This window comes from Schistocerca nitens, chromosome 2, assembly GCF_023898315.1.
Source record: "Schistocerca nitens isolate TAMUIC-IGC-003100 chromosome 2, iqSchNite1.1, whole genome shotgun sequence".
In the NCBI taxonomy this organism is placed as follows: Eukaryota; Metazoa; Arthropoda; class Insecta; order Orthoptera; family Acrididae; genus Schistocerca; species Schistocerca nitens.
Genome location: NC_064615.1, coordinates 463,149,937 through 463,176,780, shown reverse-complemented (window position 1 = coordinate 463,176,780; position 26,844 = coordinate 463,149,937). Strand labels below are relative to the sequence as shown.

The following is a 26,844-nucleotide window of genomic DNA, read 5'->3' as shown; positions in this document are numbered from 1 at the left end:
ACTACCGCACCCGAGCCAGTTATGCTGCAGAGCTATGGACAGCGAGTGACAGTTTCTGACAAACAGTTATGCCAAGACTCCCCCCATCTGTTGGCCTAAGCTACCGCCCCTATGCAGGGACCACCCATGGTTTGCCTCAGTTGACCATGTCCTGCAGCTAAACGGTGTCACTGATGACAACTCAAAGTTCCTTTGCTTACTATGTCACCTCCATGATCAACTGGACCTGATCTGTGATATTGTGGCTTCGCCTCCCACTATCGACAAATATGTGTTTGCCCAATGCACCATCCTCAAGTGCCTATCCATGTCTACAGAGGATGTTATCCGCCTCATCAGTCACAAGTAGTTGTGTTCCAATCCCCATCGCAGGTCTGGCATCATCTTGATTGACACACATCATCTGCAGGAAGCTACACTTTGGACCATCTGGTTGCTCAAACTTCCTTCAGAAATTCTAATTCACCTGCTCCTTGTAACTTCGGCCCCACTGGACGCTAAACTGAAGATCACAGACCAGGTTTACAACATTCTGCCACCCCCACGCCACCCCCCCCCCCCTGGAGGGTCCTCAGGCCTCAGGGGTTGGCACACCTGCGCAGCAGTTCTATTGTGCGGTACAGAGTGCTCACAACTCGCTCCACGCATGTGCACAGAGCCAACGCCATCTACCAGCCGCTGCCATAACTCCTCTCCTACCAGCACTACTGCACTGCCGCCATCGAAGGAATCTGCAAACACGACTCCCTCCACTGCCTCTTCAGCCTCAGCCAACTCGACAGATGATGTTACGCACTGTTCTGCTTGGTGTTATTTCCATTCCCGCTTTGGTGATGCAGCTACGAAATGTCATTCTCCATGTGCGTTTCCAAACTAATAGCGCCACCCAATTCAGGTGCTATGGGCCGTGTAGCATCATACAGACGCCTGTCCCTTAATACTTCTTCACCTCACATGCCAGGACACTTGTACGTGAAAGATGTGGGTCTTGTCTTTCATTTCTAGTCGACATGGGGGCCAAGGTTAGTGTGATACCTTTGTCCGCAGGTATTAAATTCGAGCGTCAGCCTTGCCCCCTGCTTTGAGCTGCCAATAATTCCTAGATCCAGTCTCATGGAATTACTAATATAAACCTTAAACTGCAGGACATTAACACTCCCTTACAGTGGACTTTCGTTATCGCCGATGTGGATGAACCAGTGCTCAGGGTAGATTATCTCTTAGCCCACGCCCTTTCACTAACCTACAAATAGGTATACCAATCTTTAACTCAGTAGACCGTACCACCATTTCCAGTATTTCTTCTCTCACATGCAAGAGTGCCACTCTATTGTGCGAGCCAACTGAAGCCGCTGTTGCAGTGCTCTCTCTTAAATCACACAACAAACTTTGGGGCTGCAACATAGTCCTCTGCTTATGCAATGCCGCCGTGCAAGCTCATGGACGCTCGTAAGCAGGTCACCCAGCTGTCACACAAGGCCACACCCCCATCCCCCGCATCACCTCCTCACACCCACCGCCGATGCTGTGTGACTTTTCTATTGCCAAACAGAAGTTGTGCCCGTGACAGTACCAAGTATCCGACCGAGCTCCACGACAAGAACTACCAGTGAATCGTCGCCACTGCTGCTGATCCGCTGGCCTGGGACACACAAGTGTATGCATTAAGGTAGTCATTCCGCATCAGGTGCAGGTCCATCATCCCTGTCAGTGTTTGCAATAAACAACAATACTGTTCATAGGATCAATACCATGGAAGGTCCACTGGTATTCACAAAGGCTAGGCGTTTAAACCCTGAAAAACTTAAACACACCAAAACTATTATTCAGGAACTTTTAGACAGTAAGACTTTTCGCCCTTCTTCTAGTAGTTGGTCATCATCCGTTTATTTGGTGCCTAAGAAAGATGACACCTTCCACCTCTGCAGTGACTACCGGGCACATAACACCAGAACAATTTTGAGATAATTATCCAATCCCAAATATTCAAGATTTTCCTTCCCAACTGCATGGGGCACAAATTTTCAGTGTAATAGACTGTCACAAGGTATACCACCAACTGCCAGTGGCACTGGAGGATGTTGCAAAAACTAACATCATCACCCCATTTGGATTGTTCGAGTATCTGTTTATGTTGTTTGTCCTTAAAAATGCTGTGAGATGTGGCAATGGTTCGTTGACTCATTGGTTGGAAAACTGGACTTTGCATATGCATACCTGGATGACTGGTTAATTTTTTCATCCTCACTTGAGGATCATGAACAATGCTTAAATACAGTGTTATAACTATTAGAAGCAAATGGTGTCGCAGTGAACAATGCTAAGTCACAAAGCTGCACTAGTGTCGCTTTTCTGGACCACATGATTTCTGCTGACAGCATCCGCCCCCTACCCGAAAGGGTCGAGGCCATTAGTACAGTGCCTTTGACCAAAGACTTTCAGGGCCTCCGTCGCTTCCTTGGAACGGTAAACTGCTACCGCAAACACATTCCCCACACTGCCAACATACACTCCTGGAAATGGAAAAAAGAACACATTGACACCGGTGTGTCAGACCCACCATACTTGCTCCGGACACTGCGAGAGGGCTGTACAAGCAATGATCACATGCACGGCACAGCGGACACACCAGGAACCACGGTGTTGGCCGTCGAATGGCGCTAGCTGCGCAGCATATGTGCACCGCCGCCGTCAGTGTCAGCCAGTTTGCCATGGCATATGGAGCTCCATCGCAGTCTTTAACACTGGTAGCATGCCGCGACAGCGTGGACGTGAACCGTATGTGCAGCTGACGGACTTTGAGCGAGGGCGTATAGTGGGCATGCGGGAGGCCGGGTGGACGTACCACCGAATTGCTCAACACGTGGGGCGTGAGGTCTCCACAGTACATCGATGTTGTCGCCAGTGGTCGGCGGAAGGCGCACGTGCCCATCGACCTGGGACCGGCCGCAGCGACGCACGGATGCACGCCAAGACCGTAGGATCCTACGCAGTGCCGTAGGGGACCGCACCGCCACTTCCCAGCAAATTAGGGACACTGTTGCTCCTGGGGTATCGGCGAGGACCATTCGCAACCGTCTCCATGAAGCTGGGCTACCGTCCCGCACACCGTTAGGCCGTCTTCCGCTCACGCCCCAACATCGTGCAGCCCGCCTCCAGTGGTGTCGCGACAGGCGTGAATGGAGGGACGAATGGAGACGTGTCGTCTTCAGCGATGAGAGTCGCTTCTGCCTTGGTGCCAATGATGGTCGTATGCGTGTTTGGCGCTGTGCTGGTGAGCGCCACAATCAGGACTGCATACGACCGAGGCACACAGGGCCAACACCCGGCATAATGGTGTGGGGAGCGATCTCCTACACTGGCCGTACACCACTGGTGATTGTCGAGGGGCACTGAATAGTGCACGGTACATCCAAACCGTCATCGAACCCATCGTTCTACCATTCCTAGACCGGCAAGGGAACTTGCTGTTCCAACAGGACAATGCACGTCCGCATGTATCCCGTGCCACCCAACGTGCTCTAGAAGGTGTAAGTCAACTACCCTGGCCAGCAAGATCTCCAGATCTGTCCCCCATTGAGCATGTTTGGGACTGGATGAAGCGTCGTCTCACGCGGTCTGCACGTCCAGCACGAACGCTGGTCCAACTGAGGCGCCAGGTGGAAATGGCATGTCAAGCCATTCCACAGGACTACATCCAGCATCTCTACGATCGTCTCCATGGGAGAATAGCAGCCTGCATTGCTGCGAAAGGTGGATATACACTGTACTAGTGCCGACATTGTGCATGCTCTGTTGCCTGTGTCTATGTGCCTGTGGTTCTGTCAGTGTGATCATGTGATGTATCTGACACCAGGAATGTGTCAATAAAGTTTCCCCTTCCTGGGACAATGAATTCACGGTGTTCTTATTTCAATTTCCAGGAGTGTAGAAGCCCCACTGACGGATGCTCTCACAGGAAAAAACACTTCAGGGTTTTGAGCAGTCACATGGACTCCAGATATGCGACACACATTTGGTAACCTCAAGTCAGCCTTACAGATGGCCGTTATGCTCGCTTATCCCATTGCTGATGCTCCCATCTTGCTTACTACAGACGTGAGTGATACAGCAGTGGGGGTGGAGATTCTGTCAACCCCTATATGGAAACGGTAGTTAATGTCAACACTGATTTCATTTGCAGTTCTGAAGTGTTTCTGCTATGCATCTGGATAATGTGGGTGTATTCTACGAACGAGCCAGTTCCCCAATGACAACTAGACCCACATTCATCTTCTGCAGTCTGTCCCCTTGCCTGTTGGTACTGACCCACCAACGGTAAGAGTCTTTCGTATCACAACAGACCTTCAGGTTCTTTACCCTATCTCCTCACAACCCACTGTCCCCTTCCCAGATCCCTCCACTGCTGTACAAGGATTCGCCTGGTCAGGCAGGACCATCCACCCCCTCGCTGGCACGAAGACTTCATTTACTAATGTAATGTAATGTATTGTTTCTGTTTAAACACCCTCTCCCTCCCCCCCTGGGTGCTTCCTTTACATGTATGCCCTCATATTAGTGTTTGTGCTCCACACTCTATGGTAGGGGGGTGGGGGGATAATCTGGCGACTATCGACCAAGTTGCGTGTAACATCTTTATTTGGTAAGCTCTTTTTGAGCAGTCAGTGATCACGTGCGAAACAATAAACAAGTGTACCTAGAATCAAGAAAGTTTATATCTGTATATGTGTGCTTTGTACCAATAAAATCATGCTTATTCCATGTGGTATAGTGTACATCCTTGGATCCAGCAATCCTAACACACTAAACCCATACACCCTTTGTGAAAGTCGTCTATGTTGGTGGGTGTCCGACTCGCATCGTTGCTAGTGTGATTCCCCTTCGTCTCTGCTCCATGTATTTACTTTCCTTGCCACTAAGTGCCCACAACGCTACGAGTCAATGTTCAGTTTCGCAGCGCCAAGTGAACATAATGTTTTGGCTTATCGGTTGTAATGGTCGCCTAGTCGTAGATATTGCTATACTTGCACTATTTCACTCCGATTTACGTAGCTTGTTAGCACTTGATGTTAGGTTGGCACCATTAAAATGCATTGTGGTAATCGCTGCTGCTTTGCTGCTTGCTGGATCGCTGCTGTGTCTCGATGCTGATGCTGGCTCTAAATCTGGTTGTCTAGGGTTTAAAAGATGAAGTCCCGTGTTTTAATGTGCTTTTGATGATAAATAACGAGCAAAATCAACAAATATTTAAACTTCAAATATTTATTACTCTGGTGGCCATTTTAATTCCACTGACCACCAAAGACAATGATACAACACAAAATAGTACTTCTTTTACATGTTCTTTGCGTTGTTTATCCACCTCAAGCAATAACACACAAACACACTTTACCAAATGGACATTCCGACTGCACCCCCGACCCTTCTTGCTGCTTGTATTTATAACCTTGTCAAAGAACTACTAAAAAGAGATATAGTTTATAAGTCACATGTACATCTGTTATCATAATTTGTGCAGAAAAGTTATTAATTTACATCGAGTGACATAATTTAACATGTTATTAAAATGACATACAGATTTGTTGACTTGACAGAATAATTATTTGGTACAAAAAGGCCGTTTTTGGAAGTTTGTCAATTGACTTCTCTAATTTGCATAAATAAGTAAATAGCATGAATTATTAAAAATTACATTGGTTTTCGTCTAAAATAGGAGTGTTTACGTGAATACTGAGTGAAAACGGTCCTAGTGAACAAATAGGTTTCACTGGGTGATTTTTATTTAAGGAGATCCAAAATACGTGAGTTGGCCACTATTTTTTGTACTTCATAATAATTATTTAAGATGAACTTAGTGTTTTAGCATGATGACAATTGCTGCATCAGTGATCAAGTGATATTAACTTTTGTGTGGGTCAGTTATTCAGTATAATTTAATGGGTTGACTGTTTATGGATACATGTTATGCAATCATTGTTAACATACACAATAACTTTTCTACAATTATAAATACTCGCTGAACTGGTTGAATTTGGAGGGTATCGCATACTTCGGTAAAGAAAGCCTTTAATATGTTCCATTACAATACCCCCCTCGGGTGATATTATTTACAGAATGTTAGTGATATTAGCTGACTAGGACAAATGTGTCAAACGGATAAAATTTGTAAACGTTCTACTTTACTAAAGTTTTTGTTTTACTAAGCATAATGTGCATGTATACAATGACCGTTACACCATTTCATAATGACTTCTTCCTGCAAATATTTTAGTTGTATTGTTTCAATTGTACTTTGTGTTATGAATCTCAGTATGACAGCATAATAAAAATATTTAGTAATATGTGAAAGTAAAAAAATTGTGTAATCTTTGCTCCCAGTGAGCCACATGTAAAATGATCAAAAACAGACACAAATATATCACATGCAATGTTAAGATATATAAAAAATTATATGTAAATTATTTTAAAGTCAGCTCTCATTGAGTCATAGAATAAGCAAGATAATACAAGGAACATAAATATATTACATAGATGGACTGGTCATATGTCCATAAGAAAATATTGCAACTGTCTGCTCTTTTTTGAGCCACATAATGGAAATGAAAACAAAGAGCATATTTATAAGTATGGACATGATAAAATTGCACACTTAAATTGGTCAAAACATAACACAAACATCAAACATGGTGAACATCTGATTAGCTGTAGAAAATTGTACACAAATCGTATGCCTATGAAAAGAATAGTAACAAAATGATGGGTCTTGCACAACAATTTTTACATTGTCTTTTATATTTGGTGCAAGTATGTCCCATATTCAACAATACAAAAAGAAAGTAATAAATGTTTGTGACCTCTTTGGGGGCATGGTTAAACTTGCCCATTGCAAGTAAAGAAGATGTCTCAAAATTTAATATTCTATAGTGACAATAAAATTATAAAAACATTCTCTCAGAGATCTGGAACTTTTCCAGGGACTGTAGGATGAGTGGTAGTTGCTATTTGACACACCCAGTAAAAATCTTTACTGGTAAAATACTTTTACGGAAAATGGGTAAGTAACTGTATTCAAAAAGGGAAATGTGCTTAATCATGTTTATATGGTTTCAATTCAGTGATGTTTCTTAATCCAAATAACCTTCTTGATCTGGGAAAGATAAGTCTATATTCATTAGGATGTGGGCTTTCTTTTATTTCAAATGGACCAATGTAAATATCAAGAAACTTCGTAAGTTCAGTTGACAATAATTTTTATTTCTCTTGTGTCTTGATGAGTACAAGGTCCCCTGGTTTGAACTGTGTAGCTTTTCCTTTCACTTTTAATCCAACAACTGGCATCTCAGGAAAATGTTGAGAATTTCTGAGCTTATCTCTAAGTCTAGAAGTGATGGCAGAAACAGGACTTCCTGTGTCTACTAACACTCTTCCTTCCCACTTGTCAATGTTTACTTTAACATATGGACAACCTAGCTCAACATCTTTGTCTATTTCAGTATTTTCAAACAATAGATCATTTTCAATTTCTTTAGTTCCTAAGTCTAATGTCTCTTTCCTACACTTAGACATATCCCTCTCTGTTTGCAAAGCATTGACATTTAAATATAAACCTTTGTTTTCATCCGTTCCTCTTCATACTGTGATGCCACTTAACAAACTACTGTTTTCACCCCATTTTTTATGAAGTCCACTACGGATTCTTATTCACCATATAGGATACAAGGTTGCACTCACCTTTGCTAATTCTTTCCAAAAGGCATCTTTGTTTATACAGTTTCCATAGTTGTTTCACAAAACTTCTAAAAACTTTTCCCCTTTTTCTTGAAAACACACGTTTACATTCCATCCCTTTATATTTTCTCTATTATTATTATTATTATTATTATTATTATTACCATTCTCATAGATTAGTGTTTCATAGTTCCCAATAGGCAATAGCTTGTCATCAGATACACATTCCCTAGCCTGCATTTCACTTAAATTAACCCCATTACTACCCATATTTGTCACATCACTTACCTTTACCTCATCATCACTTTTCAATTCTACAAATACTTTTATTCCTTCCTCCACACTCTCATCAATAACATCACTTGACTTAGGATCATTATTTAAATGTCCCTCTATTACTTCTTCCTCCTCCTCCACAACAACCCCATCTTCAGTTTCCCCTCCTATGTATCTGAATCTCAGCAATTGAGTCTCTGGCTCCATTAAACACTTCATCCTCCCCCTTCTTATCAAATAAACCCCCCAAAATAAATTCTATTTGTGGTGTGTCTGACTTGTTATTAACACTAGTATCTTTTTCAGCCCAACTATGGAACTCTGCAATACCTCCAACTTCTGCACTTTCACTAACTACCTGTGCTTGAACGCTGTTTTTATTAACTGTATCACTTTTACTCATAGTATCCCACAACCTTTTATTAAATTCTAATTTATTCATTCTAACAACATCAGTATTTTCATGGTACTTTCTCTTTACATTGTATCCTCTCCTTTTCCAGTTTCGGTTATGTGTTGTCCTGTTTTAATATTGTCTAGCCCCAAAACTATGGACATCTAGTGGGGCTGTCCACCATTTCCCGGCTAGTTCCCTCGGTCTGTCTGTTTGTAGTTGTCGTTTTGTTCACTAGTTTCAACAAACCCCTTCTATCTTTTTCTCTTCCCCAATACCTATTTCTATTCTCTCCTCCATCCTCCCTCCTGTGTATTGTTTCTGAAATCATTTTCATATCTCCTATCTCCCCTGTTTGGAGCATTATTTCCAGAATTTTCAAAGTCTCTCTTCCCATAATAATCTCTATTTACACTCCTGTTCCACCCCCCATACTGGTTATTTACAGAACCGAAACTTTGGTTATTTTCTCTTTCCAAGGCCCTATCTAATCTATCTACAAATTTCAGGAACTCTTCCATTGAATTGTTTGGTCCATGGACTAATTCCCACTGCAGTCTCTCTGGTAACCTTCTTTTTAAAACATCAATTTGTGTCATAATATCAAAAGAGTTATTCAAATGAGCAAGGTTTTTCAATTGATCTCTGCAAAATTTTTGCATTTCCCCTACTTTCCCTCTATACACTGGTCCAATTAGGAATTCTGACTTTAATCTGGCTTGTATGGATTGTGACCAAAATTTACAAATAAATTTAGCTTCAAACTCTTCAAAAGTATTCCAAGAATCATTATTCTCGTTTGCCCAGGATAGGGCTTCCCCTTCTAGAAACCTTTTTACTAACTTAATTTTTATGTTATCTGACATTCCTACTACAAACATATCCTTACATTGGTGAATAAAGTCAATAGGGTGCAGGTTTTCACCAGGAAAGCATTTCACTTGGATGTGCCCATACATTGTATTTTGATTGTAAAGTATTTGTTTTGACATCAATGTGTCTTCCAACTGTGTATGTTTAGTGTGTATATTTTCTACTTTTATATCTACATTAGTGGTATACAGGTTGTATTCTTGTTTAAGGTTTTCTGATGTTTTGTCTATTCTCTGATCTAATCTTTCTACTTCAGTATCTACTCTGTTGTTGATGACAGCAATGCTGTCTGTGTTAGCTTGTATGTTTTCATTTAAACTTTCAACTTTAACTTGAAATTCTTTCCGAAGTGTATCAACTGTTCTCTAGTGTCCTTACTGAGGATAGTTTTAATTTCCTCACACTTCTCATTGAGATGAGTACTTAATAGATCAAAATTCAAACTTAACTTATCTAGTCTATCTGTGTTTTCTTTAAGTTTCAAACTTAATTGTTCACTCGATTGTTTAAGTTGCGAGCTTATTTGAGTTGCAAACCCTGTTAGCCACGCTGTTAAGTTTAATTGTTCACCATCCCCTGGTTCAATTTTTACATTTCCTACGATCCCATCACCCCCAGGTACAGACATGTTAACTATTAATTTTTTAAAATGACAACAACAACAAAATACCTTGCTTTTTTTTCTATAGCTATGCCATGATGTCGTGGTCGGTGTTCCTTGTTGGATTTCTTCACTTTTATTCGGTTTTATGAATTCCATTGACATAATCCAGATGTTAATCTTCTGAGTGGTGTGATGATAATTTTTCATAGTCGCACGTTTTTGTAGTCGCACATACCCACGTTTTTTTACTCACTGTTGCCACACTGGACAAATAAATTTTTTTGTGGTGCTAATCACCTACGAAATTTATCGCTGCACTATTATCATCGATGCACATAGATCCCGGCTGAGCCCCCACTTTTGTAATGGTCGCCTAGTCGTAGATATTGCTATACTCGCACTATTTCACTCCGATTTATGGAGCTTGTTAGCACTTGATGTTAGAGTGGCGCCATTAAAATGCATTATGGTAATCACTGCTGCTTGCTGGATCGCTGCTGTGTCTCGATGCTGATGCTGGCTCTAAATCTGGTTGTCTAGGGTTTAAAAGATGAGGTCCCGTGTTTTTAATGTGCTTTTGATGATAAATAATGAGCGAAACCAACAAATATTTAAACTTCAAATATTTATTACTCTGGTGGTCATCTTAATTCCACTGACCACCAAAGACAATGACACAGCACAAAGTAGTACTTCTTTTACATGTTCTTTGCATTGTTTATCCACCTCAAGCAATAACACACAAACACACTTTACCAAAGTGACATTCCGACTGCACCCCTGACCCTTCTTGCTTCTTGTATTTATAACCTAGTCAAAGAATTACTAAAAAGAGATATAGTTTATAAGTCACATGTACGTCTGTTATCATAACTTAACATGTTATTAAAATGACAGAGAGATTTGTTGACTTGACAGAATAATTCTTTGGTACAAAAATACCGTTTTTTAGAAGTTTGTGAACTGACTTCTCTAATTTGCATAACTGACTTCTCTAATTTGCATAAATAAGTAAATAACATGAATGATTAAGAATTACATTGGTTTTCGTCTAAAATAGGAGTGTTTACGTGAATACTGAGTGAAAACGGTCCTAGTGAACAAATAGGTTTCACTGGGTGATTTTTATTTAAGGAGATCCAAAATACGTGTTGGCCACTATTTTTCGTACTTCATAATAATTATTTAAGATGAACTTAGTGTTTTAGCATGATGACATTTGTTGCATCAGTGATCAAGTGATATTAACTTTTGTGTGGGTCAGTTATTCAGTATAATTTAATGGGTTGACTGTTTATGGATACATGTTATGCAATCATTGTTAACATACACAATAACTTTTCTATGATCATAAATACTCGTTAAACTGGTTGAATTTGGAAGGTATCGCATACTTCGGTAAAGTAAAGCCTTTAATATGTTCCGTTACACAGTGTACATCTTAATAAGCTAGAAGCCAGTTTTAGACGTAATTCACTATTGATAATTTCGACGTTTACTTCCACGCAATCAAAAGGTCATAAGAGACTGTAAACACCTGTGTTCTCTGCATTTGTAATCCCTCTGGAGCCCAGGTAAATACAAACATATCAATAACCTCTAATGAAACCACAACGCAGTCAGTATGATCCACTTATTTGAGCTTCCCACACTTCCTGTGTTACCGGTGGAAATTGGAGTCACTGACTGAAGTGGCATTACACTGGACTCCTATTAGGGAAGATGGTCAACCGAATACTCATCTGCTCACCCAGATTTACGTTTTCCGTGATGCCCTTAATTTGCTTAAGGCGAATGTTGGGAAGGTTTCTTTAAGCGCATGGCCAAATTCCTTCCACAGCCTTCACTAATTTGAGTTTGAGCGCCTCTTCAATGACCTGTCATCGTTAGGAAGTTAACATTCCTCATCCTACTTTTCTTTCTTCTCTGTGTCAGTGACAGAAGATTACTGAGTTTTGCTGATACATTGCAGGCCCATCCGTACTATGTGTCTGACGCAACGATGGACGACCTGCAATACCTGCTGGAGCAGCTGACAACTGGGGATGCTCCAGAGGCTGCTCGCCTGCTGGCTGTGGATTGGAAGGGCCGCTTGCAGGATGGTGGGCCCTGGATTGCCTCTGCTGAATACTTCTGGACACTGCCACTCACCTATGACCGCATGCCCAAGGAGGACCCCAAGGTATGATTCCACATACAGTGTCCCTAGTTCTGTTGTCAAATAAATACACTGGCACAAATACAAAGTGTTAGACCATGAAGCACAATTTCAATATATATCAAACTTTCTGGAGAATTTCTTCACATAACTGGTGTTAAACGATTAAATTTTCGTTCCACTGGGAATTCGGGTTCATCATTAACATCAGTATATACTATTGTATTCACTGTGGCATGGAAGCACAGAGCCTTCAAATGCCTTCTTTAGGAATTTTGCGTCATGTCTGAATCACATGCCGTGTCAATTCCTGAAATTTTCTGCCTGGAGGCTGGCATGAAGATATACATGTTCCCTTCACGTCCGAGACATACTTAGCTGGTGACAAATCAGGGGACTGGTTATGCCTGTCAAGGATCTGTACATTCCACAAGATGTTTGCAGTGTGTACTGTGGTGTAGGTTTTACATTGTCCTGATGAAATATACTAAAGGGTATCTTGGTCTTAAAAGTAAGACAACAGCAATTACCGTTCTTGGCACATGATAGGGAGCAAAAACTATCAGTAAGTCCCGTTGTCATACCCTATAGCTCTTCATACCATGATTCCAGAATTTGGATTGGTATGGTCTCGCACAAGACAAGACAAGCGATATTCTTCACTGAACACCACAGAGTACCACTCAACGTACCAGCTAACTATGGCTCTGCACCCAACTCGTAATCTTAACCGAGCTTCCAGTAATGCTGAACGATTCTATTGTCACCAACGCACATTTAGCGTAAGGATAAAAAAAAAAACACAGTAAGAGAAATGAAGTTTTCTACAGAGGCATACTGAGAGAGATTTTTGCCTGGATTAGATTATATTACATTACATTAGATTCAGTTTTCGTTCCACAGGCCCAAAAAGTTAGATGATTCTCGTGGGTGTAGAACATGTCAGAAAGCATAACATAAAAACATAAAACATTTGAATATAATACTTACTACCCCGATTATTCGTCAGGAGATTGTCGAAATAAGTGAATACAATGCGGTAAACTGAAACAACTAATATTTACAGAATTAACATGCTCTCAGAATGAAACATTGTTATTCACTATTCATAAATTTATCATACACAAAATACCCAATCTTGATTATTGTGACCAAGTGCTGTCAAAACCGAAATCTAACAGACATTTTTACTTAAGCTGGCTTAACAGTCTCTGTTAAGGTATTCATCTATAGAGTAGAAGGAGTTGCCTATAAAAAAGTCTGTTGAAACTGTGTTCTATCCGAAACCAAGTTTTTAACGGTTGCTGGCAATTTATTGAAAATGTGTGTTCCTGAATATTGGACCGCTTTTTGGACCAAGGTAAGTGATTTCCAGTCTTTATGTAGATTGTTCATATTCCTAGTATTGATACTGTGTATTGAATTATTGGTTGGAAATAGAGATGCAATAAATTTCATTAACTAATAAATATATTGAGAAGCAGTGGTTAGAATACAAAGTTCCTTGAACAGGTTTCTACATGATGTTCTTGAATTTACACCACAAATGATTCTTATCACACGCTTTTGCACCCTGGCTCCATTTATGAGTGAAAGAGGACAGGAAATGATTAGTAGCGGTACAATGCTCCCTTGGCCATACACCATATGGCGGCTTTCAGAGTATTTATGTACGTAGGTGAAACAACATAAGCAAAAATGCACAAAAAAGGAAATCCAATAATAGCGGTAGTCAGCTCTGTAAATAGCCCAGCATAAAAACTGTCACAGAAACTGAGTAAAATACTGATTAAAAATCATGCATTCGGAATAACATGTTCCATAAAGAGACAGCTTGGTACTAGCTGAGGAACTAAGAGCCATGAAATGCCCACAGTTACTCGGTTTTATGAATCTAAATTGCCATTTGTCACTCAAAAATGGCCTGTACAAGAAGCTGTAGCACTAATAAGAAAAAACGTTATCAGAAATGAGAAAACTGCATACACAGAGATTGTTGAAGTCATGGAATGCCTCCACCTTACCCTAACTTACAGCTATTGAACATTTAATGACAAAGTTTATAAGTAGCCAGGCAGTCTAGCAATGACATGATGTACATGTAGTACCATAGCTGACACATACATACATTACCTGGAATAAAAGTTATTTAACAACCAAGAAAACTGTCTAAAAAAATGGTTCAAATGGCTCTGAGCACTATGGGACTCAACTGCTGTGGTCATCAGTCCCCTAGAACTTAGAACTACTTAAACCTAACTAACCTAAGGACATCACACACATCCATGCCCGAGGCAGGATTCGAACCTGCGACCGTAGCAGTCGCACGGTTCCGGACTGCGCGCCTAGAACCGCGAGACCACCGCGGCCGGCCAAAAACTGTCTAAAGAAAATTGTGTTTTATAGGAGATACACACATTACTGCTAGTAAAAAGACTGCCGAAGAGAGTGGACCAACTAAATTAATTGACTAGTCTTCACCAGAAAATTAACTTTACAGGGGAACATAAACAAGCCAAAAACATCAGTTACCTGGACCTAAACATCCCATGGCACAACAATTCATGTATATTCATAATTATGGGAAAAATATCTGCAACTTTATATCACCCAGACATGAAGTGGCATACAGGTCTATACTTCTCAGAGCAATTAAAGTATCTTTTAACCAAGAAGAAAAGCTTGTAAGGACTTCGCAGAATGGGTTGTGCTGCGAAGTAATTGTTAAAAAATCGATACGTTGCGCCGTTTCCGATTTATTTAGCATTGAAGTTGGCCATTCGGGACTTTTTGTGCGCAAATTCAAGCAGCTTGCCAGAGGAGGTGCTGCCAAAATTCTTCTGTGTTTATTTCGGTCAAACTGAACAACAGAGCGATACAAAAACTGGACACTAGACGGTAGCAGCATCTCTTGTTCGGTTGAGGAAACCAATGAAGAACACATTTGGCAACACAACCACTAGCGAACTACCTGAATTTGTGCACACGACAACTTGATTGACTAACTTCAGTGCTAGTTACATCGTAAATGGCGCAACGTAAACAAGTTTTTTCTTAACAATTATTTCTCGGCACAGCCTACCCAGCAACACCCTTGCAAGCCTTTCAGACTGTTTCTGACCACAATGTATACGAGCAAATAATGATTCATGCTGTTAAGATAAAATCCGTCTGCACAAAAGAATAGTATATCGTATTCTGTGGGCGACCTATAGCGTTCTCTCTGTTGATTATGCGTAAAAATATCCTCTCTAAAACTGTTTAGTTTTTGTACGTTTTGCTTCCATTGTGCACGGTGCGCAGAAAATTGTGTGTGATGTTCAGTACGTACGAGTATATATGTGAGTTTCTGCACAAGTGGACCACAAGGAAACCATAAGGGGGTGGGTGTTCTTGCCAAATTCGTTCTTTACTCTATATGAAGATCATAATAAATATTGAAAATTCCGCATCTTTTATATACTGCAGTAAAGACAATAGAAAAATGCAGCACCTCACTTATCGAAAACATCATGAATCACCATCTACATCTACATGACTGCTCTCCAATTTACACTTAGGTGTCTGGCAGAAGGTTCATCAACCAGCTTCAGGCTGTTTCTCTATGGTTCCACTCTCGAACAGCAAGTGGGAAAAACGAACACTGAAATCTTTCCGTGCATCATCTCGTTCCTCTTATTTTATTACGATGGTAGTTCTCCTTATGCAGTTGGGCGCAAACTAAATATTTTCGCGTTCGGAGGAAAAAGTTGGTGGTTGTATTTCGCCGCAACGAAAAACGCCTTTGTTTTAATATTTGCCAAGTCGTGTGTCACAGCTGATGAATACTGAGCAAAAGCAACTACGATTACGAAATTTTCGGCAAAGTTTGGACTTTTAGAAAAGATTACAACGATTCCGTATACCAATTCATTATTTTAGATGCACCGTTAATGTATAATAATTACTACCCAAATCTTTCTTAAACAGAATTGAGCAGCAAACAGTTCACATGACTGGTGGATATGACGGAGGGTTTAGGAAACATATATCGTGTGCTGAGCAGGCTCTGTGTTGGAAGACAATATTAAGCGTACGGTGAAATGTCTGATCCTAATGAAGTACGGTAGTTCGACAAGAACATGGCCTCTTCCCCTTCTCTTTAACAGTGTGTTAGACAATATCATCAGACAATGAGGAAAGAAATCTAGAGTGCAAACATCGTGAACTCAGGACAGAGAATCAATGTGAAGTGCTTAGCTGTTGCTGGCACCATCTAGCTATCTTCACCAAAACTAGTGAGGAAACCAAGTACACTGTAGAGAAGTAACAGGAGGCAGCATCGAAGACAGGCCGTCAGATATGAGAACACTCATATAATGGAAGATTTAGATAAAAATATTAGAAGATCCTCACTACAAACGAAATATGAGACAATTTCATATGTCACACCCTTGCTACAAAAGTGACGTAACTCAAAAATCTTCATTTTTAGGTCATTATTGTGGCCGAGTTGAAGAAACGTTATTTGACCACTCACGAAACGTGTGTTTCCGTAATTTCAGAATCTGGTCGTTAGAGGACGTTGTGTCACTTTAATTTTTTGGAATAGGAAAGTGCTCATAACAACAAGAGCGTTGCATTGTTAGTTGATCATTGAATTCCATAGCGGACTGATCGTTGTTAAGAAGTTCAGAACCGTGTTATGAGTTGTGACGTTCTTTTGGATTGAACCACAAAAACGCATCGTGATATTTTTATTTGTGTCACTAATGTTGATCGAGGAAAGCACAGAACGGCTAATTTGGATTATGTCCGTTTCTAAGAATCATTTAAGGAAATTTCGAGTTACGTTAGTTTTAATGAATAAATTGAACTTTTCCATTTTTGTGCTTTGGCCAGCCGGCCGTAGTGGCCGAGCGGTTCTAGGCGCTACAGTCTGGAACCGCGAGACCGCTACGGTCGCAGGTTCGAATCCTGCCTCGGGCATGGATGTGTGTGATGTCCTTAGGTTAGTTAGGTTTAAGTAGTTCTAAGTTCTACGGGACTGATGACCTCAGAGGTTAAGTCCCATAGTGCTCAGAGCCAATTGAACCATTTGCTTTGGCCGAAACAAGTTCGCTGTTTCCTAATTTAGGCAACATTAGGTTTCACAAGTAAACACGATACTGTTGATTATAGTGTGCATTGTAGTATTTGTGATGTTTATTTTTCATATCGTGAGTTGCTTCGTTATAGAAGATATGTTCTCAGTTGTGTCGGTTTTGAAGTAGAATATGGCATTTTGAGTTGTGTCGGTTTTGAAGTAGAATATGGCATTTTGAGTTGTGTCGCTTTTTGAGAATATGTCATTTCAATTTCTCTTCCCTTTTCATGTACAATAATGATTCCGTCATCAAGGTGTTCACCTGTCGTAGTGCACGATAGTGCAGAGGTTGGAAATTGTGCTACTCTAGCATGCACTCAAGGAAAAGAAGCCCGTGAAACAGCTCCAAGTAATGAGGTAGAGGAAAAACATAATAAAATGTTTCAAAATCTACATTTTCAAAGAAATGCCTCATCCGTAATGAAATGCTACAATGATAGAGGATCAGTTGCTGCTGCTCCCAGTTCTGATGCAGAAAGAAGTGATATTTATGCTGGCGCATATAGGTCGTAAAGTTGGTTGGTTAAGGTTTTCTCTGCCTGAAAACAAGAAAAACGATGTTCAACATCTCTTCGATAAAAAAATTACTTCAAGGAATTATTATACGTAATATTTATTATAAAAATATTCTCAGCGTTTGTTGAATATCTGAACTGTTCATTATGATTCAATAATTTTAGTGTCTAATAACTATTAGGCTTTTATAACATGGAAGCGACTGCCAGGAAAGATCGCCCCGGAAACACACTATAATTCGCAGTCAGCAGCTAAGTAACACTCAGTAATTCAAATGGTTTCGTCGGTTGTTCAGATAATTATTTCGTCATTCAACTCTTCACATCACTCCTTTGTTTTTTCAACAATGTATAAGTTACTACAGTATATAAATCAGTTGAAAAAATAGCTTGAAAGACGTATATGCGTCCGACTTTCGCAGAAAAGAACCAAGTTATTGAGATCGTGAAACGTGGAAGGAAGAACATGGAGGATTAGCAAAAGCTTTCGGGATTCCGTCATCCACGCTGTTGACAATTCTGTAGCAGAAAGGTAAGATTGCTGAAAAGTTTCATAAAGAGGGAGGAAGCAAATACCAGAAGGTGCGCTCCCGCATCTTGAGGATACTACTGAAATGTCTTAATCAATGTAGAGAACAAAACATACAACAAAAAGACTGTTTAATTCGCTCTTAGCCTACGCTATGAATGGTTCGCCGATACTGAGAGGTGGTTCGCTGTTAGATTTTATGGAGAAAATGCGAGTGTTGATAACAGTTTGTTCAGCACAGAAGAATGAATGAAACTGATGTTTACTTACGTGTACTTGAAAAGCTGTACGTGCCTTTCGTTTGAAGTATTAAGATAAGTAAAAAAGAATTAAGTAAGCAAAAACCTGTCTTTTTTATTTTGAGTTCTAGTTATTACTTCCTGCTTTCTTGTGTAACGAGCGAAACTTTTTTATAGGTCCCTTGAACTTCGAATTATAGACAGTCTACTGCACGTAAAAATATAGACGCTTTTAGTGTTTTAATAAATTTTCTTGAGAGGAGGGTGGAGGGTGCCCAGCCCTGATCACCTCCAGTCCCCTTGGATCCGTGCCTGGATTCCCTGTGCTTTCCGAAGTGACTTACGGGGGGTAGGACGTCAAACGGGCCGACTTGGAACAGGAGAGGCACCTTTTTTTCGGAAAGGATGGGGCCCCTCCACGCCCACACCAACGTGGTGACCAAACCAAAAGTTCTACTGTCACCTCCGTAAACATGTTAGTTTTTGAATCAGGCGTCACAGGATGCGGGCTGTGATGTTGTCCATGCGTCTGGGTAAGATTACTCATTAACATGGTCCATCAGGAGATAGAAGTGGTCGAAAACGGTTGAAGGGTAGCGGTTGTAAGGGCAGAGGAAAAAAAGTGCCAAGGCAAGAGCCAAGGGAAAAAAACCTCTGCGACAGTAGGACGGGTAGTAAGGGCAGTAGCGGCTTGCTATCTGCGACAGTGCATGCAAGGTGTGGTTGTGTTAGTTCGAGGTATCGTGCATCGTTACCTTTGTCGTTGTTGGAGCTGCAGTTGCTGCAGTTGCTGCGTCCCTGCAACAGTTCAAGGTCGTTGTGGATTAGTGGGCGATCGGTCATAGATCGGCTCACAGACGGTGTAGGGGGTGTGTGTGGCTGGTTTGCGTGCTGTGTACAGTACGGTTTCCCTGCGGTTGCCTGTTTTTCAGCTAGTCGCACATCTGGGTTTCCAGTAATAACTGTGTTGCAGGGGCTCGCCAGTACTGTCGTGTTAGCGTTCTATAGACCATAGATGTTCAGTTCCTAGCCAGTAATGTCTTTGGTCTGTTATGCTTCCATCTTAATTTATACTGTCTATACTTTTACAAATAAATTCATAAAACTTTGTCAGCATGACCAGGAAGGATTGAGGACTCACACTCATAGCAGTGGAAGTTCAAAAATGTAGCAAAATACCTTTTCTTTACATGCGAAGTTTCATCATTTTTTCACTTACTACTGGCTGCATTTGTTTCTGTAGGTACACTTTTTTTCCTAAGTAAGAGAGATTCTTCGATGAGTTTTGCACAGCATACAAGCAGTACTTACACGCGTATGAAACTCTAGAATTTTCCAAATCTATTAAAAATTGTCGTAAAAATTGAGATAATTAACAATAAAATTTGAGTTTTTTTCTAAACATGAAGTTTAAAATGTTTAATTCATAAATTAAATAAACTCTAGAGTTTCATACACATGTAACTATAGTTTGTATGCTGTGCAAAATTCATAGAAGAATCTCTCTTACTTAGGAAGAAAAGTGTAGCTATAGCAACAAATGCAGCCAGTAGTAAGTGAAAAAAATGATGAAATTTCACATGTAAAAAAATGTATTTTGTTACGTTTTTGAGCTTCCACTGCTATGAGTATGAATCCTGAATCCTTCCTGATCATGCTTTCAAAGTTTTATGAATTTATTTGTAAAAGTATAGATAGTGGAAATTAAAATGTCCTGTGGTTCCTCTCCTGCTCCAAGTCGGCCCGTTTGACGTCCTACCCCCCTTAAGGCAAATGCCGGGATGATTTCTACTATAAGGCCGAGGCTAAGGCCAACTACTTGCCCATCCGTGTCAGTTCCTGCAAATTAATATGGTATATTAGAGAGGCAGCCAATGAAAACCAAACAAAGGTCAGGACGGTACCATGGAATGGTACCATTCAGGAGAAATCACCACACGCGCTAAGACATTTATCCCACTGGGAGACGAGACTATCAATTCCTGCTTCGTAGAATGCAGTTGACTGACGGATCCACAACCGCACCCACTCTTGCACTTCGTCGTCCGACTGAAACCGACCTCCATACATGCTTCTTTCGGTCGCCAGAAATGAGAAAACCACACGGTGATAGATCTGGGCTGTATGAAGGATGTTGCAGTGTTTCCCAACCAAATAGCTGTAACGTAGCCGTGCCATTGGCAGTGTGTGGGCGGGCATTATCGTGACACCGGTTGATTCCGTCAGACATAATTCCGATAGCCCGAGGGCAAACAGCAAAGTTAATACTGGAAATATTTCACATCTCTCTCCGCCAAAGAAATCAAAAACTGTTCACACGAGTTCCAGTAAGGTTATGATGACCTTTTTTCGAATGCAGGGGCCTTCTGCTCGTCGAGTTACTCGATCATGGAACCGTAATCAGTGTACACAGCTATGAAGACTCTGCAGAAACTACAACGCGCCATAAAGCCAAGGCTAAAAAATGGTTCAAATGGCTCTGAGCACTATGGGACTTAACATTTATGGTCATCAGTCCCCTAGAACTTAGAACTACTTAAACCTAACTAACCTAAGGACATCACACACATCCATGCCCTAGGCAGGATTCGCCGGTCGCTAGGTTCCAGACTGAAGCGCCTAGAACCGCTCGGCCACAGGGGCCGGCTGTACGGTTTTCATTTGCCCCTCATATGTGTTAATTATATTTTGTTTGTAAGGTGGCATCATTTTGAGCCACATTACAACTACCACTCCGGAAAGAAGACCCTTTAATAGTATAAACATCGAGACAGGAAACCATTAACGATACTGACATCGGCTAGGGATCTTAATTTGTAGCAGAATATCTGCACGTTGGGCGATAGTGAAGTGGACGGAGACGGGAGGCTGGCAGGAGAACGGGAAAGACACAAGCGAGGCAGGCAGGCCTGTGAGCTGAAGACAACAGTGCCCGTAAGCCCGGTCCCCACGCAACGATCTGTCTGCGCAGACATCGGCGCAGATGTCTGTACATGCAAAAGATCGCTGCAAATGTGGTGTGTTTACACGACACAAGCCCCAATCTACTACTCGCCCGCCTTCTGTCGGTGTAGAACAGAAATATCAGTGGCAAGCGACTGCGCTCCCCGTAAACGTCAAAAATTTAATTCAGTTATTTTGAAATATAGAAATGGAGGAAGTTCTGTTGTGGTCTGTGTTCGCAACTTGTGTTGAAAAAAACATTCAGACCAACCGCAGGAAACAGAGAAAGCGGTCAAAATGGTGTAGAAAGTGGCTGCTAAAGCGAAAAGCAGTTTAATTGCTGTAGCTAATGCAAATTATGAATTTGTGTACTGTGATGTGGGAACAAATGGGAGAGTATCCGATGGAGGGTTTCTGCAGAACACTAAATTTTACGAACTTCTTGTTAATAATAGTTTAAAAATTCCTCAACCTCAACGAATTGCAAATTCACAGGAAATAGGCCTAATGGAGTATGGTTCAAATGGCTCTGAGCACTATGGGACTCAACATCTTAGGTCATAAGTCCCCTAGAACTTAGAACTACTTAAACCTAACTAACCTAAGGACATCACACACACCCATGCCCGAGGCAGGATTCGAACCTGCGACCGTAGCAGTCCCGCGGTTCCGGACTGCAGCGCCAGAACCGCTAGACCACCGCGGCCGGCTAATGGAGTATGTTTTTGTTGGTGACGATGCCTTCGCAATTCGCAAAGATTTAATGAAGCCATATCGTCAAGAAAAATTATTAAAGGAAGAAAGAATCTTTAATTACCGCCTCTCTAGGGCACGCAGAGTTGTTGAAAATACGTTTGGAATATTGGCATCAAGGTTCCGTATTTTCCATACAACCATAAACTTGAAGCTGGAGAATATTGACGTGTGGTATTAACTTGCTGTGTTTTACACAACTTTTTGCGCAGAAGAAACCCGCAATTTTACACACCATATGAGTCACTGGATCGCGAAAATATCAACGAATGTTCTCTTGAACTGGGCGAAAGATGTGACGAAGAAATGGTGCACGCCCTGCAACGTGGAAGGAGTGGACAAATTTTTGAAAGCGCAAAAACTGTTAGAAATAAATATAAACATTATTTTGTCGAAAGTCGACATGTTGAGAAACGTGGCTGTTGTACTAAAGGTTTATAATTTATAAAAAAAACAGCTACCAGCCACATGTGGCTGGTAGCTGTTTTTTATAAATTATAAACCTTAAATATAAACATTATTTCAGTACTACTGGAGCTGTTCCATGGCAGGATGGATTTGTATCGTAATAAACTTTGTTTTGTAAAACATGCACAAGTATACTCATGTTTCTTTTTATAACAGCAGTTAATTTTCTATTATGTTTGCACACAAATATATTCTTTTGAATAAACTTTTGATAAACGTATGTGAAATATATAGTTTTACATTACCTCGTGTTCCATTTCCTCGCACATTGACACTCCAGTTTCATCTTCAATTGTACTCCTGCTTGGCCTTGGCGTTTCTTGATCACTAAAAAAGCCAAGCAGATCAAAATACCATACGTTGGCTGGTATAATTGATCTACTCCTACACCAGATCTTCTAGATTTCTGAACTTTGGATAACTCTTTCCGGTAAACAGTTCGCAACGAATTTATTTTTTTGTTACTGTTTCTCTGTTTGCCGAGGCGTCAACTGCCCGCAATTTTTCAATTAGAGCATTGTGTGCTGCTGTCTTTTTGTCTCGGTCACTATATTCTTTACTTTTAATCTTCCCCAAACATGGGTGGTTTCTACATATTTTAATGAATTCACTTACAAACTCTCGAGAATACTGACGAGTATCAGTCATTTTAATGCCCTGTGCGCACAAATACAAACACTAGACTGAGCAAACAGCTGTTTCGAGCCAGATTTGCGGCGATCTCCTATCCACACGCTCCAACTTGTCTGCGCAGATGTGGTTTGAACCCACAGATTTGAGAGGTTTCATTCAAACCTTCAACTCCAATTTCCAGGTTTGCACACACCTCAGGTTGGTGCAAATCTTCTGTCCACACGCAACGATCTGTCTGCGCAGATGTGATGTGCGCAGACAGATCGTTGCATGTCGACGGGCCTGTAAGCTCCTGGAAACCCCAGGCGGGTGGATCGCGGCTTGGCGGGAGCCACGTGGCCGAGGACAAGGAGAAGACACAGGGGCTCTCTCACAAAATGCGTGGCGGTGTGTCGGTGGTTTTCCCAACGGCCGGAGCGGAAGCTTCTGGAACAGTCTTCTAGAAGCTTCGATCGGTTGCAAAACTGAGATTGGTCGGCGCTCGGAAACGAACGCCTTCCAGCAACATGATTGGCCACGCACATTAAAGGGGGGGAAGAAAAAAAGAACAGGAGCTACGAAAAAGCGTAGCGACTGAGAAACACTTGTTCCTGGGGCGTTGAGGAGAGAGGTTGGTCCTTGCGAGGTGTGCGACCTCGTTACTGGGACAGAGGACTTGTAGCGAGAGCCTGAGGATCGTTTGGTGTTACACGGCAGCCGTGGAGGTGTCTACGGAAGCTTTTGGTGAGGTAGAATTTATGTTATCTCGCTGAGCCGAGAACCTTTGCAGCGATAAGCGTTAGATCACTGTAGTGGTCGTGCATTTGCAACGGCGGTTAGGAAAGTAAAGTAAATTGCTGATCACGTGTCTTTTTCGTTCTCTGCTGAGACTTCACGTTGCTAGTCGCGGGTGTAGTTCTAAATATAATTGCAATTGCCATAGCTGATGTCAGTATTCCGCGCTTCAATTTACGACCGCGAATATATCACAGGACAGTGCCAGACAGAGCGATTACCAAATGTGAATAGACAGAACTATAATGTTGCTCGTACTGTGTAATCTTGAGTAGAGTGAATTGCAGAAGAGTAAAGAATTTAACACTACTGAGTGTATCATTTCCTAGCTACTACTTTCCTTTGTTATTTTATTATCTACTTATTTGTGTATTTCATGTTTGCAACTACCTGGTGGAGGCAGTGTTTGTAGGTCAGCACTTCCGAACATTCTAGCATATACTGAGGATATGGTTAGAAACCAACCAGATTTGCATACGACTAGTTAACGTCACATATAGAGCAAAGGATAAGCTTACCCTTCTGGAGAGCGTATAAGTGTCAGGGCGACAAATTAGCGTTATAAAATCCGTTGTGCAAAATTTTTCACTTATACGTTCGGCTCACAGGCTTAACCATCAGCAGAAAAGAGCAAAACAGAAGCGGTAGCTTACATGTCTTAAATTGTAGTACTATAACATGCCCAACATCCTTCTAAAGTGGTAAACGTATGATTTTTTTTTTTTTTTTTTTTTTTGTGATGTGTTCGGTCTATTGCGGTTTAACTGTGTTGGTGAAGCAGTAAATTTATCCACAGGGCAGTGCCTGCGTCACTGCAATTCACTTTGGAGGTGTGGCGGTGGGACTTGTAGTCCCGTACCACCCTCTGATGGTGACAGTACTATATGAGTCAGGCAGAAAAATTTAGCCTAACGTGGGCAGGTATGGTTGGAAAGTATTGGACGTAGAATGGGGGCTAGTCCCGCCAAAGGATGCGTCCGTGGTGGGCGTGCCAGGCCTATCGTTAGCCATGGTCGGAATCCGATTCCTCTAGGATGGTTAGGGGAACCGGATGTCGATGCCAGCGGCGTGGAAGTGTGGTCCCAACGTGGCGTAACCCATGGACAATGTCACTTAAGGCATCCACTATCTCATACAGCCGCCGCGCGTTGTTGCGGATGGTCGTCTTTACGGGACGATATCCGCTTCCTCGTGGAGAGTGACAATTCTCGCGAGTGGCGGGGCGTACAGGCTCCACCTGAGCACCTTGTTCCGCAGGCGCTGCAACGTCCGCACCCTGGTGACAATAATCGTGGCCCATGCAGCAGATCCATACGCGAGGGCAGGTAGGATAACTGTTCGGTAAATGCGGAGCTTGGTATGCAGGTTAAGTTCCCTACTGCGGAAGAGTGGGTACAAAGCCCTTGTTAGCTTTTGCCCGTTGTTGGTGACATACTCCGCATGACAGTGGAAGAGCAACTTGTGGTCCATCTGGACCCCGAGATAGGTGGTTGTCGGGGACCAGGGCACCTGCACACCTGCAATCGAAATATTGCGGCGGAGGACTGGGCGCCGTTTCGTGAAGTAGACTGCCGTAGTTTTGGCGGCATTGAGAGCTATTTTGTTTGTCCGGCACCAGGTGATGGTGGCGTCCACCTGTCGCTGGAGGCGGGCGACAACGGCGTCAGTAATGCGGCCAGTGGTGTATAGTGCTGTGCCGTCAGCATATGGTGCAAGGTGGTACTCGGGGATGACCGGCATATCATTTACATAGATATTAAAAAGGATGGGAGATAGCACCGATCTTTTCGGAGTGCCTGCCGACAGTTGGCGAATGCCAGAACGCATTCCCCGTTGAGCCACTAGGAAAGTCCTACCACGGAGGAAGTCATCCACGATCTTGACATAAATATCCGGTATAGGGGTCTGTGTCAGCATCTTACTTCACATTGTAGCACAGAAAAAAACTGAAGGGTCTTAACCGATTTAATGACAACTAAACCCACGTGATTCCCCCATTTCTTACCCGCATGCGCAGTTGCTTTGTTCTTTTTCTAACAGTTGTACGCCGAGCTGCAAGAGAGCGCGCTGGCCATCTTCAAAGGCGACGTGAACTTCCGGAAGCTGGTGGGCGACTTGCGCTGGCCGGTGGAGACGCGGCTGGAGCACGCCGTGCGCGGCTTCCGGCCGTGTCCGATGGCGGCGCTGCGGACGATCAAGTCGGAAACCGCGGTCGGGCTGATGCCGGGCCAGGAGAAACAGCTGGACGCGTCGCAGCCGGGCTGGATGACCAGCGGACAGCTCGCCCTCATCGTCTGCGTGCCCGAGTTCATCTAGCAGCCGTCTCTCCACCAGAGATCGCCTCACAATTAAATATTTTATCCATGATGCACCGAATGCCGAACGAAAACCTGGACCTACGTGGATATAACGTTATTTCTCTTTGAGGATAAAATTTATTGTAATCAGTCTTTCAGTATCAATTCTTTGCCCTAAGCATAATAACACCAATGCATTTTCCGTAAGTGTACTGCCACGGCGATGGGACGGGGGACTTCATTTCCACCACATAAAATTAAAAAGAAGAATAAATTTTGTTAATTGTTGGTAACTTCTAAGTACAACATACTTTTTAAATAGATAATGACGTGTAAGTAGGGTTCACAATTTCAAAATATCTTTAAGCACTGAGGGGGGGGGGGGGAGGGGGTGAAAAAGAACTATGAAAATAAAAATTTCGTAACTTTTCAACTTTTCTTTCACTTTTTTTCAAAACATATCTTTTAAAGATATGTGGATGCTCAACAATGGGCCCTGAACGTGAAAATATGAATATCACATATATCGTGAAAA

At 41.9% G+C, this 26,844-nt stretch overlaps 1 protein-coding gene across 1 annotated transcript in view; it reads left to right on the top strand.

The window, feature by feature from the left end:
* LOC126235098 (damage-control phosphatase ARMT1-like) overlaps nt 1-26,328 on the top strand; it is a 152,660-nt gene extending 126,332 nt beyond the window's left edge. The window contains exons 4-5 of the mRNA XM_049943832.1: nt 11,848-12,057; nt 26,053-26,328. Coding sequence (XP_049799789.1) covers nt 11,848-12,057; nt 26,053-26,328 — 486 coding nt within the window. The remainder of the gene's footprint in view (nt 1-11,847; nt 12,058-26,052) is intronic.
* Nucleotides 26,329-26,844: the final 516 nt, after the last annotated feature.